The sequence below is a fragment of the Gastrolobium bilobum genome, unplaced genomic scaffold (assembly GCF_033153095.1).
Source record: "Gastrolobium bilobum isolate Gb01-03AN ecotype WA unplaced genomic scaffold, APGP_CSIRO_Gbil_v1 utg10138, whole genome shotgun sequence".
Classification (NCBI taxonomy): domain Eukaryota; kingdom Viridiplantae; phylum Streptophyta; class Magnoliopsida; order Fabales; family Fabaceae; genus Gastrolobium; species Gastrolobium bilobum.
The window spans coordinates 183235-198227 of record NW_026898403.1 but is presented as its reverse complement, the minus strand read 5'-3'; the positions used below and the strand labels follow the sequence as shown (position 1 = coordinate 198227).

Sequence of the window (14993 nt, the reverse complement as noted above, 5' to 3'; positions counted from 1 at the left end):
TGAACATTCCCGTGGGTGGCTTGTTCAGGTTGAGAGAGATGAAGGGTTCGATGAGTAGCTATGGCTATGGCATTGCCGTGGTTGTGGTGTTGGCTTTGAGTTTGAGTTTGGGTGCATCAACGGAGCAACTGAGCTCAAGAGAATGCGAGAACCTCGGTTTCTCCGGACTCGCTTTGTGCTCTGACTGCAATACTTTTTCCGAATATGTCAAGGACAAAGGTAAAATCGATTTCGGATCTCTCTCTCTCTCTCTTTCTCACGTTTCATTCAAAATAAATTTTACTTTGTTCTTAATTTTTTGAATTTGACTATTATTATGCTACTCACTGAAGCACGAATAGGATCGCACATAGGTTAGGGTTTAGTTTCATCGCTTACATGATAGGACACTTGTGATTTGACTTGGCAACAAGTTACTAGTTCAAAATTCGGTTGTACTAAGCTCAAAATTCGGTTGCAGAGTTGGTATCGGATTGTTTCAAGTGTTGCACGGAAGACTCCAATGATGCCACTACCAAGGTATGTGACCCATTTTGGCTAAAGGAATGCTAAATTTGGAAGTAATTACCAGTAATTATAAGTGCATGACCATTTAGACAAAAAAAAAAAAAAAAACAAACATGGTTGAAAATTATATATTATGTATAATAAGCAACGTTATCTCAATATTTGACTAGTTTGTCCAGTATCGAACTTACAACAAAACCAGGATCCTTCACTAGAGTTTCGATGCAATCACTGCGTTTATTTTTGGTGTCATTTCGTCCTTCCAGCATGTATTGCCCCCTTTTATCTCAGATTAAGGCAAGGCTATTATATTCATAATTCTTTGTCTTTAGATTACTTACTCTGGAGCTGTACTGGAAGTCTGCATGAGGAAACTTGTTTTCTATCCTGAAGTTGTTAGCTTTATTGAAGAGGAAAAGGATCAGTTTCCATCAGTTAAAGTTCAATATGTTTTTAATTCTCCACCAAAGCTAATCATGCTGGATGATGCAGGTCAACAGAAGGAAACAATCAGGTGAGACTTGTTGATAATCCGCAAGTAAATACCTTGCTAGCATCATCATTGGTTTGGTTTTTGATTGATACTAAGGAATTGATTGGAATGCTATGACTTTTTAAAGATGTTGTATTTTAGTTGCCATCAGAAGGATGAAGTGAATAGTGAAATAAAATGACATAATTCTGATAAAAATTGATGTAGTATTTTCACTAAGGTATAAAATGATCGAAAATTGCTAGTGGGTTTGCAACATTTAGTTACTATGTTTTCTAAGAGCGGGTGAAACATTACTCATTAGGGAATCAATCAGTGGCACTAAGCTTGTGGATGCGTGTATAGCGGGCTTGTGAGGAAAATGATCTTTTCATTGAAATGAAAGAATCTAGTAAATAACTATTTGAATTATCTACCAAAGAGAAAAAAACTTTTTTGAATTTTTTGTTGACGGTTGTATGGACTCTAATGAAGGAAAGAGTATACTAGAACAGCCACAACAACTTGTGGATGTGTGCATTCTCTATACAAAAAAACAGTTTTACCGTTTTTTGTACTATAGGAAGTAAAATAATTTTTTTAAAAAAATTTGGGAACTTTAGCTTGTTTCTGATCAAAGTTTTTTTCTCTGTTTGTCTGTTGCAGAGTTGATAATTGGAAACGTGAACATATACTGCAGTTCCTGCGAGAGAAGGTGAAGCCTTTGGCAGCTGTTTGAGAAGGTTTTACCCGTTCACTGCCATGCTTTCCCACTTAACAAAAAATGAGTGAGAGAATATATGCGGTAACTTAGACAAGTTAATCAAACTTGCCCTGGTTACTAGTCACCCGAATAACGTATAAAATATTGTAGTTTGATCAATTTGAGATAATTCTGAGCATTTCTGACAATTGATTGCAATAGGGCAGTTTCCTTTTCCCAGTTTTTATGGCAACTGAAGTCTTGTAATATTCATTGGTGACAAGCTTGTTTCAATATTCATCAGAGTGATAATACGTGTATAGCTATGGAATTTATTTTTTAAAAAAAGTTATGAACGCGTAATTTGTCTCTCTATCAATGTTTCATCGCCCGTCAAATTCGTGTTTTGATAAAGTGGTCAAAACCTTCTTGGCCAACCACATTGTCCACTTTTGAACAAAAATCTTGGATTTTATGAAGATTTAGCATTTGCATGTGGATTGCAAAACAGCCTTCTAGAGTGGAATTAATGTAGGGACATCAATATTTGAAGGATTAGAACATGGATGAGGAATTATTCCCCAGCTTCTTGTTTGCAGCTTGTGGTCCTTACCTAATGAAAGATGCAGCAACTGAAAATATTATACCAAGTTGAAGCACATTTAATGGCCAACAGGATTTGAATAATAAGTATTGAGGGATTTCTCTTGAAAGGCTCAGGTTTAATTTTCATTGTTACTATAAAGTGTAAACCCTAATGCTAATTAAAGTTTGTAACGTGTCCTAATTGTCTCTTCAGATGCGGTCGTTGATGCTAAGGGAGGCCTCCATCATCCATTTTGTTTCAGATAGTTAGTTGATTTGAGAAACCTTACACATTTCAATCAGCAATTCATTTACATAACACATTCAGGAAAACCAATACTACTGCATACATTACATTGGGTAGATCACTTGATTATAAGGGAATGAATGCAAGATTTCATCTCATGTTTTTTAATTTACTTGTAAATGACTTTATAAGATGTATGTAAGTTTTATTAATTAATAATATTTTAATTGGGCCCTGAACACTATATATGACCCCATATAATAATATATATGGCCCCGCCCCATAGTTCCCACTAATTCTAAAATTTCTTTAATATTAAAAAATAAAGAACATTTAACAATTTTTTTTTTTTTTGAATACAACAATTAACAATTATTAAGATATATTATCAAAAACTATCTCATGCACAAAATGTTTTAAAAAGTATACTAAATTTGTCTCTCAAAAGAAGTAAAAGTATATCGATTTTTTAACTTTATCGAGTTAAAATTCACTATATTTTAAATTAAATAAAAACATATCCACTTTCGTACTTACTTTGACAGAAACTTTAGCCCAAAATGCAACTTCTTTTACCTTTCAAAGACAAACTATTCTAGTGAAATAATAATGGGGATTGTTTTTCTTATGTTACATCAGATAAAACAATCTTTTTACACAAACAAATCTTACCTGGGACTCACTTTAAATTTTTCTCTTTTTTTTATTCTCTCTCCTCTCTCTTCCTTTTGTGAGTGTAGGAACATTGCTCTTATCTTATGCAAAATAAAAAAAATAAATTCCAAAAATAAATATAATTCAGAACCAATTTTTATGTTATTCTCTTCACGTTACTACCATCATCTGGTCGACCCCATTCAGACATGAGATCATTGATAAATGTAGGGTCAAAGGGTACTATCACACTTGAAATAAAAAAAAAAAATCGTATGTCTAGATTAGCACACAAAGTGAAACATTGACATTCGTACTTCATCATATCTAGAAACAACTTTCATTAAGCTAATCAGTACACGGAATCATTATACAACTAGCAATGTTTAAATATACACTTTATAATCAGCACAGGGAATTAAGGATACATATGGCATACTTGAAAGCTTAACCCCATCACCAGTTTAAAATCTTAAAGGCGTGGGCCAGCTTCTTGATAAGAGTTTTTTTAACGCTTTAACTATTTTAGCTATTATGATTCCATCTAGATGTATGATAATACATTTTCAAGCTACAAGCCTGGTTCAGCAACTTGGCAACCTTTTAGACTGCTTAGCTGACAAAATTTGTCAATGAAATTGCGACACATCATTCTCAAGTTTAGGTGAAGTAGTCTTGATGGGAGCCCAGATATCTGCACCATTGCTCTCAGCAACTCCAATAGTAAATGAGACAGGAACAAGACATAACCCTCTACTCCTCAGGCTGCATGGCTCTGTACCCTGTAGAGGCAATAACTCTATCACAACCCAATTCAACACCAGCAATAAAAAAAACAAAAAAAAAAAAAAAAAAAAAACTTCTCATTAAACCCGTGAGTGTGAGAAAGAGATAATCCTTGTACGCAGTCTTACACTTGCATAATTGCAAAGAGACTGTTTTCTATATTCAAACTCGTGACCTTTCAGTCATAAAAGAACACCTTTACCACTGCTCCGGTTCGCCCTCAATTCAACACCAGCAATAATGCTAATAAATTATATTGTACTGATTACCATAGGTTCATCCAAGATATCATATGAATATTATTAAGGGGGGAATTTGATCCGTCAAATTTGATGTGCTCCTTTTCTAGCATATGAACCACCAATAAGAATGGTTTAAGGACAAGTTGACTAAATCTCTGACCAAGGGTTCTCATTGTTATAGTAATAAGTCTTTCATAAGTGTGATGTTGAAAAAGCCAAAAAATGCTTTGACCTACGCCAATGTGGTAGTGTTCATGTTATGCTCACCTGCATCTTGTTCGTTGGTGAAGTTTCGAGGTAAGGAGCACTAAGCAGCTGTTAAAACAGGAAGAAAAAAATCTTTGCATAAGATCAAAGTCATAATGAACATAATTTAGAATTTTCTATTATATACATGCATGTATTTGAGCATATGGAGCAACAATAAAGCTAGTCATCACCGTACTTTACATTTCCACTTCCAAGAAAATGATAAGACCTTTCTTTTAACTTCACCCAGTCCCATTATAGAGCTGTTTTACATTACTATAGTTTTAATTCTTCATTTGGACACCAGAGACCCAGATTTACTGAAAATAAATATCTTGTTTCATGGCTTGATAAGCATGCTTTTGGTATATGAAACCAGTCACTGGAATATTTATGACGATAATTTCAGCTAATGTAGCAAGAATGGCCAAACCTTAACTTGTTTATGAAGGAACCCTATGTATTCCATTGCCTCCTTTAGAACAGAAGATGTATCTGTCTGCAGTGAGAATTAGATAGTCTTTAGACTAACAGGAACTTAAAAAAATTCATTTAATTGAGAACAATAATAGGTAAGCTATTACATAACTCAAATAAACACTTCTTAAATTCTTTTACTATACAAGTCAAATAAGTATGACATATGACAAGCCTCTGATATATCTTAAGTAAGATCATCGATGAAGCTTTAGACAGGAGGTTGGGATAAATTTGCAGTAAACTCCATCAGATATTAAACAAATAATTGTAAGATGTCAGACAAGACATTGTGGCAGGAACTAATTGCTGTATACCTTCCCATATGGTGAAACAAGCTGCTGAAGCGCAACAATTCGTTCGCCAAGCTTTTCCTTTCTCTCCTATTTGCAGAAACATTAGAAATGTTATACAACTTCGAGCATCAAGGAGAGTTCTATGCAACAGGTTGGTTGAATACAAGTATTGCCTTTAAGAGGATAAAATATCAAGGACATTGGAGTATATAGTTATTAAGACCCTTTTGATTCCTTTTAGAGTAAAACATTTTGATCCCTTAAGGATTGGACAATTTAGTGCTGAAAGCTGTACAGTGACAACAATCCATTTCTCTAAAAAAATTGACATCAATTTAATCCCTCAATGATAGAAAAATGATATCAATTCAGTCCATCACTCACAGAAAGTTGCCATCAATTTAGTCCCTCGATAATAAGAAATTACATTAGTTTAGTTCCTCAATCTCATGACTTCTGCACAAAAAGGTTATTTCGATATCAGTTTTCATGATTGAGGAACTAATTGATGTCACCTATCTTTAAAAACTTGTAAAGAACCAATTCAACTCAAAAGCTTAAGCTGTTGAGTGAGGCTATATTAATGGTTTTATATATCTCTAACACGCCCCCTCACACGAGAGCCCATTGGGCTTGAAGGGTGGATGATGCATCATGCCCAGCCTACCTGTGCTAAGAAATTCCACAAAGAAAATGGGGGATAGCGAAGATCAAACCCGTGACATGAGGCTCTGATACTATGTAAAAAATCAATTCAACCCAAAAGCTTAAGCGGTTGAGTGAGGCTATATTAATGGTTTTATATATCTCTAACACGACCAAAAAGATGTCAATCCAACCATTCAAAGACCAAAATGGATGTTTACTCTCTCTTTTATCTGTTGATTTTTAGTAGTACAGTTGAATAGGCTTAGCATTGACCAAGATATTGATCTCAATTATCAACCTAAAGTAAAGATTGTAATTAATTAAATAAAACAAATTGAAAATAACCATAAGACAGCTGTATTGAAGGATTGAAATTATGCAATGCACGATAACAACTAACAATATGATATGTGACAATTCTAAGATTAAACACTATGATTCATAGAAGTTTTTATAGAGAAGAGGCACCATTGCATGGTTCTCAATGAAAAACTTCAAATAGTAAAGCTAGGATGTTGTAAATACATTTAAGTGGATACTGAAAGAAAAAAAAAGGAAATAAAATAATTGCTAAATAACTAACAATAATAAGAGGTAAAAAAGAAACAAAAGAAACCTTAGTAGTGATGGATAAATCAGCCTTTTGCCTTTTAGATGCAATAGAAGTATAATTGCTTTGATCAACAGAGCATGGGCTCCTTTTATGTCCCATCATCTTTCTAACATCTATCCCCTCTTCTCTCTGTGGCAATAAAGAAAAATCTTGTATAAGAATAAAACAAGATAGCAGATATCATAGCAGCATGAATGATAAGAAACTATCAACATCTCCTCTCACCATAGTAGCAAGTATCAAGTAATCTAAATCAGTTCAACGGTGAGGATATATTTTGTTCATAGTTGTCACACAGAGTTACACACATAATCACAGTGCATATGCAGTACACACAGCAGAAAGGCAAATCTCAATATATTCATTACACCATAATTTCTAGATTAATGATCTAATAATCACTAATTTAAAATGAAATTATCTTGCTTTTGACAGTACAACTAAGGGCCCGTTTGGAAGAACTTTTTTTTTTTAAATCTAAGTAGCTATAATGTAATTTTTATAAAAAGTGCTTTTAAAATAAGGAAGTCATAAAAAGGACTTTTTTGACAAGTCAATCCAAACGAGCTCTAAAGCAAGCAAGTCCCGTACTCCTTTTCCTCATTTCCTCATATATTTTTCAGTTACTTTTTAAGTTCGAAATATGTTCCATAGAATTCAATGCCACAAATTGAGGAAGTACTAAATGCAAGTAGGAGCTAATGCAGGTTCACTCAACTGGTTCAACAGTTATAGTATTAAAGAAGTTGGAAACGTATGGGGAAAAAAATTAACCATTATGAGGTAGTATAAATGTGTTACTTTTTTTCTATATTTGATAAAAGATGTAAGAGTGTACCAAAAATATCTTAATGGAGAAAAAAAAAATTCATCCAATGGGTAGCTTTTGCTCTAGGGTCACCTCACTTGAGAAATTCAAGTTTTCCTACAAAGAGAAAAAGAGGAGGAGCTCACCTTAAACAAAAAAAAAAAAAAAAGTGATTGACACAGACATCGAAGTGAGAGTGGTAAAAGAAGAGACTTCTCAAGCAACATGAGAAGTCTTTTTCCCATTATTAATATATCATAACAGCATGCGCTGTTGTAGTCAGAATAATGCTGACATTTATCAAAGACAAACAATGTCATCATCGTTACCGTCCCCCCCCCCATAAAAAAATAATAATAATAAGATCATTTATTAAATATTAGATAACCTCAAAAATACAAAAAGGTAACAACCGAGAATCAAAAGTGGCCCCATGGCCAAGATGCTAAACTACAAGGGAAATGAACCAACCAGCCATGCATTGCATTCAAACCACACAAGCTCCTTCGATCAGGCCAAGGGTCATCACTGTCACAAACATTGATCGCCATAAATCAACGGCTTAGAACTAATCACACTTTTTTAATGGTCCAAATAAGTAAGTACTTTAATCATCAAGATTGTGATTTTAGTTACCATATCAAAATAATTATTTAATTATTATTTATCAACCTTTTCACGTTGCCAATAACCTCAAATTTGTGGTGGGCCCACAATTTGATTTTTGACAAAAACATATGTATAGACACACTCATACGCGTACACATACACCTACACCTTGCATGAACGAATCTAATTTGCGTACAAAATCCTCCCAACCACTTTTTTTAAAATGTCAAAGTATATCTTAATTGACAACATGCATAAGGTCATAGGAATCATTAATTATTTACAGAAAAAGACAACGACTTATGCAGATATAGAGAGAGAGAGAGAGAAGACCAGTGTTTGGGCTTGGGTTTTGGAAAATCACAAATTAGAAACACAACCCAACCCAACCACTTATTTATTCGTATGTGCTTAAAAGGAGAACAATTCTGATCATATATTCTCTACTGATTGGAGTAGAAGGATGAGGATTTAGAACTTAAAACAACAACAACAACAACAATAACAACAGTAATTTTCAATATAAATTCTCAAAAATTCCCTTAACAATCTCCAAGCAAAACTGGAATAATGAAAAGGCCCATTTATCATTAGCCTTCATGAAAGGTGAAAACAAAAGAAAACACTTGAAAGGCCAAAAAAAGAAGAGTAGTGATGTTGAATCAAATTAAGAACTTACTGAAAACATAGAATCAGCATTGCAGAAGGAGCTGGCTATCATCTATGACTTTGAAGCAAAAAGCAGAAATGGTTGAAACCAAAGCCAAACAAAAGCCCTCTCTACTTTAGGCAAGTGATGACTGCAAATTTTTTTTGTGGGTATCTTCTAAAAGTTGCAAAGTTTGAGACTTTAAGCAGTGCCTGTGATTAGAATTTCATTTCTAAGACTTTTTGCAGGAAAATTCAAAAAACTTGATAAAAGTTACAGACACTAGTACTAGCATAGGCATGTAGGACTAGGATAATAAAGTAAGTTAAGTATTACTGTTGTTTGAAAGGAAAAGGAAAACTAGTGGAGACTCATCATCAATGGAGGAAGAGAATAAGGAGAAGAGAGAGAAATAGAAGTGTGGCTTCTTGAGGAGAATGAAGGATTAAGGAAGAAGGAGAAGAAGGGGGGAACAGGTTAATGTCAAAATGTGTTTTTATAAAGCTAAAATTAATATAATACAATAATTCCTTACGTAAGATTTTTGAAGGTTTATTGTCATCAATATACTTGACAGCTAATATACAACCAAGAGAGACATTTTTTTTTTTTTCAGTTTTATTTTTCTTCGTAATCTTTTTATATAAAGTATAAACCATGCTTAAAAGAAAAGACAAACGTTAAGAATAAATTTAAAAATTGGTGAACTGTATATGAGTTTATGTAAAAAAAAAAAGTTAATAATGTTTTTTTAAGTATAATTTAGTTATGATATGTTTCTTTTATTTTAAAAAGACAATAGTGAAATTATTTTTTTAAAGCTAACATGGCTCATCAGTTTTTAGATATAATTCTGTCTTGGGGCTGTAAAATAAGAGGTTTTTTTTTAATGAAAAAAGGTTATTTTTCTATTAATTAACAAAATATTTTTGAGAAATAACATTAAATTTGTCTACATCAGGAATCCCTATCTTTCCCGAGAAGACAAATATTTGTAACATAACCACATGAGTATTCATTTATGAAATCCTGTTACAACATAAAATAACGCCTGTAGGGTAGGGCCTTGTTCTAATGATTTTTGCATTAAAAAAAATATTGTAAATAAAAGATTTGTGGAATTTAAAATTGTCTCATAGTAAGTTTCTAATGCTTTTAAATTATGAGTAAAAAATTAACAATATACATAAAAAAAAAAAAAAAAAATCTTAGAGAACTCATTATTGAAGTTTTCACTTCTGTTTTTAAAAGAGATACCAATTTGTTTTGTGCAAAATATTTTTTACTAAGGAGGGTTAAGGCCTCTAATATAACAATAAGACTTGAAAAGAAAACACTAACAACATGAGGCATATAGTGTATTAATCAGGTAGAATAGGGGTATTTAAGATTTAGTCAGCTAATTGAGGTATTTTTTATTTTATTTTTTTGGTGGATGCTAATTGAGGTATCTTATCTTGGCCCTTTAAATAATCGGGTAATTACTACAAAAATAAAAAATAGTCGATCAAGTTTGGATATGAAATTTGAACCTATTGTATTTTTATTTATTTTTTTGGTACAAACTTATTGTATTTTTAGATCAAGTTGATACCATATTACGAGTTAGTCTAATCCTATCCAATATTATATACATTTTTTTAACTTATATTAATATCTTATGTAAAATATGATAATATTTTTGGTATTAATATAATTTGTTTGAAACACATAATTTATAAAACATTCTTTAGTTTTTTCTTTTTTAAATTTTAAGACTTTATTATATTTAATATTTAAATTTGTACATTCTCTCTAAATACTGAGTTAATTCAATCTCAAGTCAATCAATAATTAGATCATGTTAGAAAAATAAATGACATGTTCAAATTCAACTAGATTCTATCTATCAACACTCAAAACTTAAAATATCAATCAATAGTTAATTTGGTAACAAGGGAGTTAAATAATTAGAAATGAAAGAGTTTCGGTTCAATCCTTACATGTCACCTTTACAAGAAGTTTAAATATCTTCCTTCTTAACATTTTGGATTAGTCTCAGCCAACTCAAATAAGCTTATAGAAATACAGCAAAAAAAAACTAACTAGTTTCAAAGAAATAATTAGTTTGTGCTGACTATAAAAAAACAGAAACACCAAAAACATGCAACCCCATCTCAGTTATGACTTTATGTGATTATCTAATTCGTCATTCAATTTCCTTGTCGAAATTCACAAGTCACCGGAACAATTCAATTCCCATTTAGGGGACCTCTAATAGAACCCACCATTGTTGCTTACGGAAGGGACAGGGTGCACCCTGCAACCCTCAACCACTAAATTTCTTATGTCTAACCCAAAATAATAAGACACATGCTCCTACCAAGCCACTTTTAGGGTAAAAAGGAATCATTTTAATCCAAAATTTTAAGGGGATAGTTTTTTAATGATTTATATTATTTTTTAACACATTATCTCACATAAAAGTCTTTTGAACTTAAAGTGTGGATATTGCATAGGTCTATTTTTTTTTTCTTTTTAATTTACCTTATGCTTATTTAATTTCACAAGTGAAAGAGGTAAAAATCAAATTTGTGACCATGTAATCACTGAAGCTAATAATATATAAAGAATTATTTTAACTCAAAATCTTAAGATATTAAATGAGGATTTTTTTAATGATTTATATTATCCTCTAATTAAATAAAAATCCAAAAGTTCAGTCACGAGAATCATGAGAACGCTAGCTGGGGACAATGATCATATTGCCACTTTTTGGGCAAAAATTTACCCGATTGTCACGCCTGAAATTTTTTTTGCCAAAATGCCACGTCACAATCCCGCTGGTCTGACAAGCGGGAATGGACTAGAACGTGTCAGCGTCTGAATGGTCAATCATTCTCGCTGGGCTGCCTAACTAGAATGACAGAATGTTGACACGTAGCAAAAGTACAGGCATTCTCTGGATGTCTGTACTTTTGCCACGTGTCAGCATTCTGTCATTCTAGCTGAGCAATCCAGCGAGAATGGTTGACCATTCAGACGCTGACACGTGTCCAGTCCATTCTCGCTTGTCAGACCAGCGAGATTGTGACGTGACATTTTGATAAATTTTTTCAAGCTTAGCAATCAGGTAATTTTTTATTAAAGAGATGGCACAATGGTCAATGTCCAACGCTAAGTGTGCCCATCCACAACCACAATCGAGAATGCAAGAGCCATCTACAATTTTATTTTTTTAAGTTTTGTTATAATTTAAACTGGCGAAGAAATAAAAATTATTATAAAAATAGGTTACTTAATATTGATGATTAATATCAAAATCATGCATTTGTGAACGCAGAATCTTATCTAAAACTTTTAAACGAATTAATCCAACATTCATTGACAAAAAAAGAAACCATATTAATTCTAATAAACACTGAGAGTTTATCGAATTTTTGAAAAAGTACAAAGCTTCTAAATGAGTATCATTTAAACTTAAACGTATGAATTTAAATTTAATCAGTTATCTATGTGTTTTATATATATTATCACTAAATATAAAGTGTCGCATTTGTTATAATAAGTATTTTTTTGTAATAAAAGCATAACGATATTTTAAATATGCAACATTATATGACATTGCAATTGGATTTCATCTTTAATATTGTAAAGAACCTTGGGATACATCACCCCAAAAGCTAGCTCAAAGGGTGGGAGTGCCTAAGGCCTTATAAATACCACATTAGTTGCCCACACAATCAATGTAGGACACAATCAATGTGGGACTATATATCTCAACACGCCCCCTCGCGCAAGAGCCCTTTGGGCTAGAAGCGTGGAATTGCACAGACCCAATTTTTGGTTTAGCTTTTTTGTGCTTTCACTTTTAAGTGGGAGACGGTGAGAGCTCAAGCTCTGATACCATGTAAAGAACCTTAGGATACACCACCCCAAAAGCTAGCTCAAAGGGTGGGAGTGCCCAAAGCCTTATAAAGACCACATTAGTTGTCCACACAATCAATGTGGGACACAATCAATGTGGGACTATATATCTCAACAAATATGTTTATGGTTAATAAAAATGAATAATAGTTATATTACTTTTGTCATAATTTTATAAGAATGAGTTGACATTATTATTAATTTTTAAAAGGGTAAAGGATTTTTTGGGTCAATAGAGATAAATTATCTTTAGTGAGTCCAAAACGATATCGTTTGTGGCGGAAATCAATGTATTTTTTAATTTATTGCATGTAGGGGTGTAAATAGGTTAGGTTAGGGTAGACTTTGGCTTAAATAGGCCAAACCTGTGTAAAAAATATTGGGTCTGGTCTGCCTGTTAGACTATCTATGCCCCAAATTACAAGTCTGACCTGACTTATATTTAAAAAATAAAAGTTTTGACCTAAGCCTGCTAACCTGTTTAAGCCTATTAAACATTCAATAATTAAAAAGAATAATTAAAATAATATTACTTTATTATTTAAAATTATTAAAATAATAAGTTTATTAATTTTATTTAAAATAAATAATATGATATAAGCCGACCTGTAGGTTTATAGGCCAGACATTTATAAAAAAAGTCTGACCTGTTTTCTAAATAGGTTTTTTAAATAGTGAAGATCTGCTCTATTTTATTATTTGAAATAGGTCAAGTTTGGCCTAATATATGCTAGGTCGTAGATCCCTGTAGACCGGTCTATCTCATTTACATCCCTAATTACAGAGTTATATTAGTCTTTATCATTTTAATTTTTTAATCTTATAACTCAAAACAACGTCGTTTTAGACTCACTACAGATAATTTATTTCCATTGACTAGATAAACACTTTTATATTTTTAAAACGAGTGATTCTTATCATTTTAACTTAATTAGCAATCATATTTAAATCTTGTAAAATAAAATTGAATTCTATGAATAAAATCAACTGTGTGTATAGCATCCTTTCAAAATTAAATAAACGCTCAGAGTCAAATAAAAAATAATAATAATTCGGTCACTTAATCAGATCAGTTGAAGAATCTAATTATTTTCTATTAAACTTAATCGATCCAATAAGTTAAACGAAGTAAAATTCCACCAACTTGAATTTAAAATTAATTTATATTTTTATAATTATCTTATACTATTTTTTTAAATTAGACCAACAATAATAATTGAGCCAATCATTTCTCAACTAATTGGTAGCCGGATTCATTTTTTTCCTCTTAAAAAAGAATGCTAAAGGAAGAAAATATTACTTTTTTTAATCATAAAGCAAGTAATCAATTTCAACCTATAACTTATCAAACAAATTTAAAAAAAAATACTTTTTAGAATTCAAATGTTATAAATAAGAAGTTAATTGTGAAGAGATGTATCTATTTATGATTGAACGAACATAACTATTTACGGTGAAAGGACATGACTCTTCGTCGCCGATAAATACCATTGACCAATTATGATTTATACTAAATTTTTGTCAAAACGATTTTTGAATTCTTGTATTCATTTCGAGCGATAATTCAAATGTAAGTTGTGATTCTATCACTGCTGCTTGTTTAAGAGTGTCATCAACAAATAGAGTAATCCATTCTATTCTGGAAAATAATTATTCATAAATCTTGGACATCACAGGAAGAGAAAAATTATCTTAAGGACATAAGTCTAATACTGAACTCGAATTTTTCCTTGTTATGTTGGTATACTTTTCAACGGTATGCTTTAACTTTTTATTAATGTAGGTTTTTATTTTTTATTTTTTTTAAGAGTAAACACCCTTTTTAGTCTCTGTCAATATCTACAAAGTCCTTTTTAGTCCCTGACAATAAAAAAGGACCAAATTGGTCTCTGAAATTACAAAAAAAAAGGTCATGTTAGTCCTTATGTCAACTCTCAAATATGTAGAGTGGCCCTTTTCTTATACTTTCAGGGACCAATTTGATCCTTTTTTATTGCTAGGGACTGAAAAGAACTTCGTAGATATTGTCAGGAACTAAAAAGGGTGTTTACTCTTTTTTATACAAGTTTTAACTTTTGTGTGTGTATTTTATAAAATTAAGTGTGTTATTGAAGCAATTTCTTTAACACATATTATCCCTTAAGTTTACATAATTTTCCTAACAATATTTTGACAATTAATTTAGTACTCTGTTTATGTGAAGCATCACCATTCACTAATAAGAGCAATAGCAACAATTTAATTATCAACTCATAACAAAGCCAACCTATGGAAGTTTATCTGTTTTGGCGGGAAACCGGTGGGGTGTCATATCATATCAGTGCAGTTTTTCAGCATCGGGTACTCTCTTTCCGACACCCGGTCCCACCTTCGTTCTCTTCTTTCTTTCTTTTTCTTTTTTTTTTCCTAGAAACCTAACCCGTGACCCTACCCCAACCACGCGCGTCTACATCTTCGTGCATTCCAAGCGCGTCCTCGTCCATGTGTCACTCCACAAGTGTTTCCGGTGCAACAACTCTCGAATGTAGCGAGATGTTCTGGA

General features: G+C 32.1%; 2 protein-coding genes across 7 annotated transcripts; one reads left to right on the top strand and one right to left on the bottom strand.

Moving 5' to 3' along the window:
* LOC133315800 (uncharacterized) lies at positions 1–2008 on the top strand. Its single transcript, XM_061517473.1, has 4 exons — positions 1–219; positions 461–519; positions 840–1021; positions 1646–2008. Exons 1-4 carry the CDS (start codon positions 39–41, stop codon positions 1716–1718), a joined length of 495 nt encoding a protein of 164 aa, XP_061373457.1. The 5' UTR covers positions 1–38; the 3' UTR covers positions 1719–2008.
* A 1486-nt stretch (positions 2009–3494) lies between these two features.
* LOC133315777 (transcription factor bHLH153-like) lies at positions 3495–9041 on the bottom strand. Of its 6 annotated transcripts, none has more exons than XM_061517444.1 (7): positions 8576–9036; positions 7759–7815; positions 6483–6608; positions 5240–5305; positions 4879–4944; positions 4464–4511; positions 3495–3950 (listed from the first exon to the last, which is right to left on the bottom strand). In XM_061517444.1, the coding sequence occupies exons 3-7, from the start codon at positions 6579–6581 to the stop codon at positions 3798–3800; spliced, it is 432 nt and encodes a 143-aa protein (XP_061373428.1). In that variant the 5' UTR covers positions 6582–6608; positions 7759–7815; positions 8576–9036; the 3' UTR covers positions 3495–3797. The 6 variants fall into 6 exon arrangements, with proteins under 6 accessions (XP_061373428.1, XP_061373423.1, XP_061373425.1 ...); XM_061517439.1 differs by lacking the exon at positions 7759–7815 and having other exon boundaries at positions 8576–8757; positions 8882–9034; XM_061517441.1 differs by lacking the exon at positions 7759–7815 and having other exon boundaries at positions 6483–6601; positions 8572–9041.
* Between the last annotated feature and the right edge of the window lie 5952 nt (positions 9042–14993).

What these genes read in the sequence shown, in the direction of transcription:
- LOC133315800 (XM_061517473.1), top strand. Translation starts at nt 39, where the DNA reads ATGAAGGGTTCGATGAGTAGCTATGGCTATGGCATTGCCGTGGTTGTG. An exon ending in CGAATATGTCAAGGACAAAG is followed by an intron (nt 220 to 460) that starts GTAAAATCGATT and finishes ATTCGGTTGCAG; the next exon opens with AGTTGGTATCGGATTGTTTC. An exon ending in CAACAGAAGGAAACAATCAG is followed by an intron (nt 1,022 to 1,645) that starts GTGAGACTTGTT and finishes TGTCTGTTGCAG; the next exon opens with AGTTGATAATTGGAAACGTG.
- LOC133315777 (XM_061517439.1), bottom strand. Translation starts at nt 8,617, where the DNA reads ATGATAGCCAGCTCCTTCTGCAATGCTGATTCTATGTTTTCA. An exon ending in ATGCTGATTCTATGTTTTCA is followed by an intron (nt 6,609 to 8,575) that starts GTAAGTTCTTAA and finishes TTATTGCCACAG; the next exon opens with AGAGAAGAGGGGATAGATGT. An exon ending in ATTTATCCATCACTACTAAG is followed by an intron (nt 5,306 to 6,482) that starts GTTTCTTTTGTT and finishes TTCTGCAAATAG; the next exon opens with GAGAGAAAGGAAAAGCTTGG.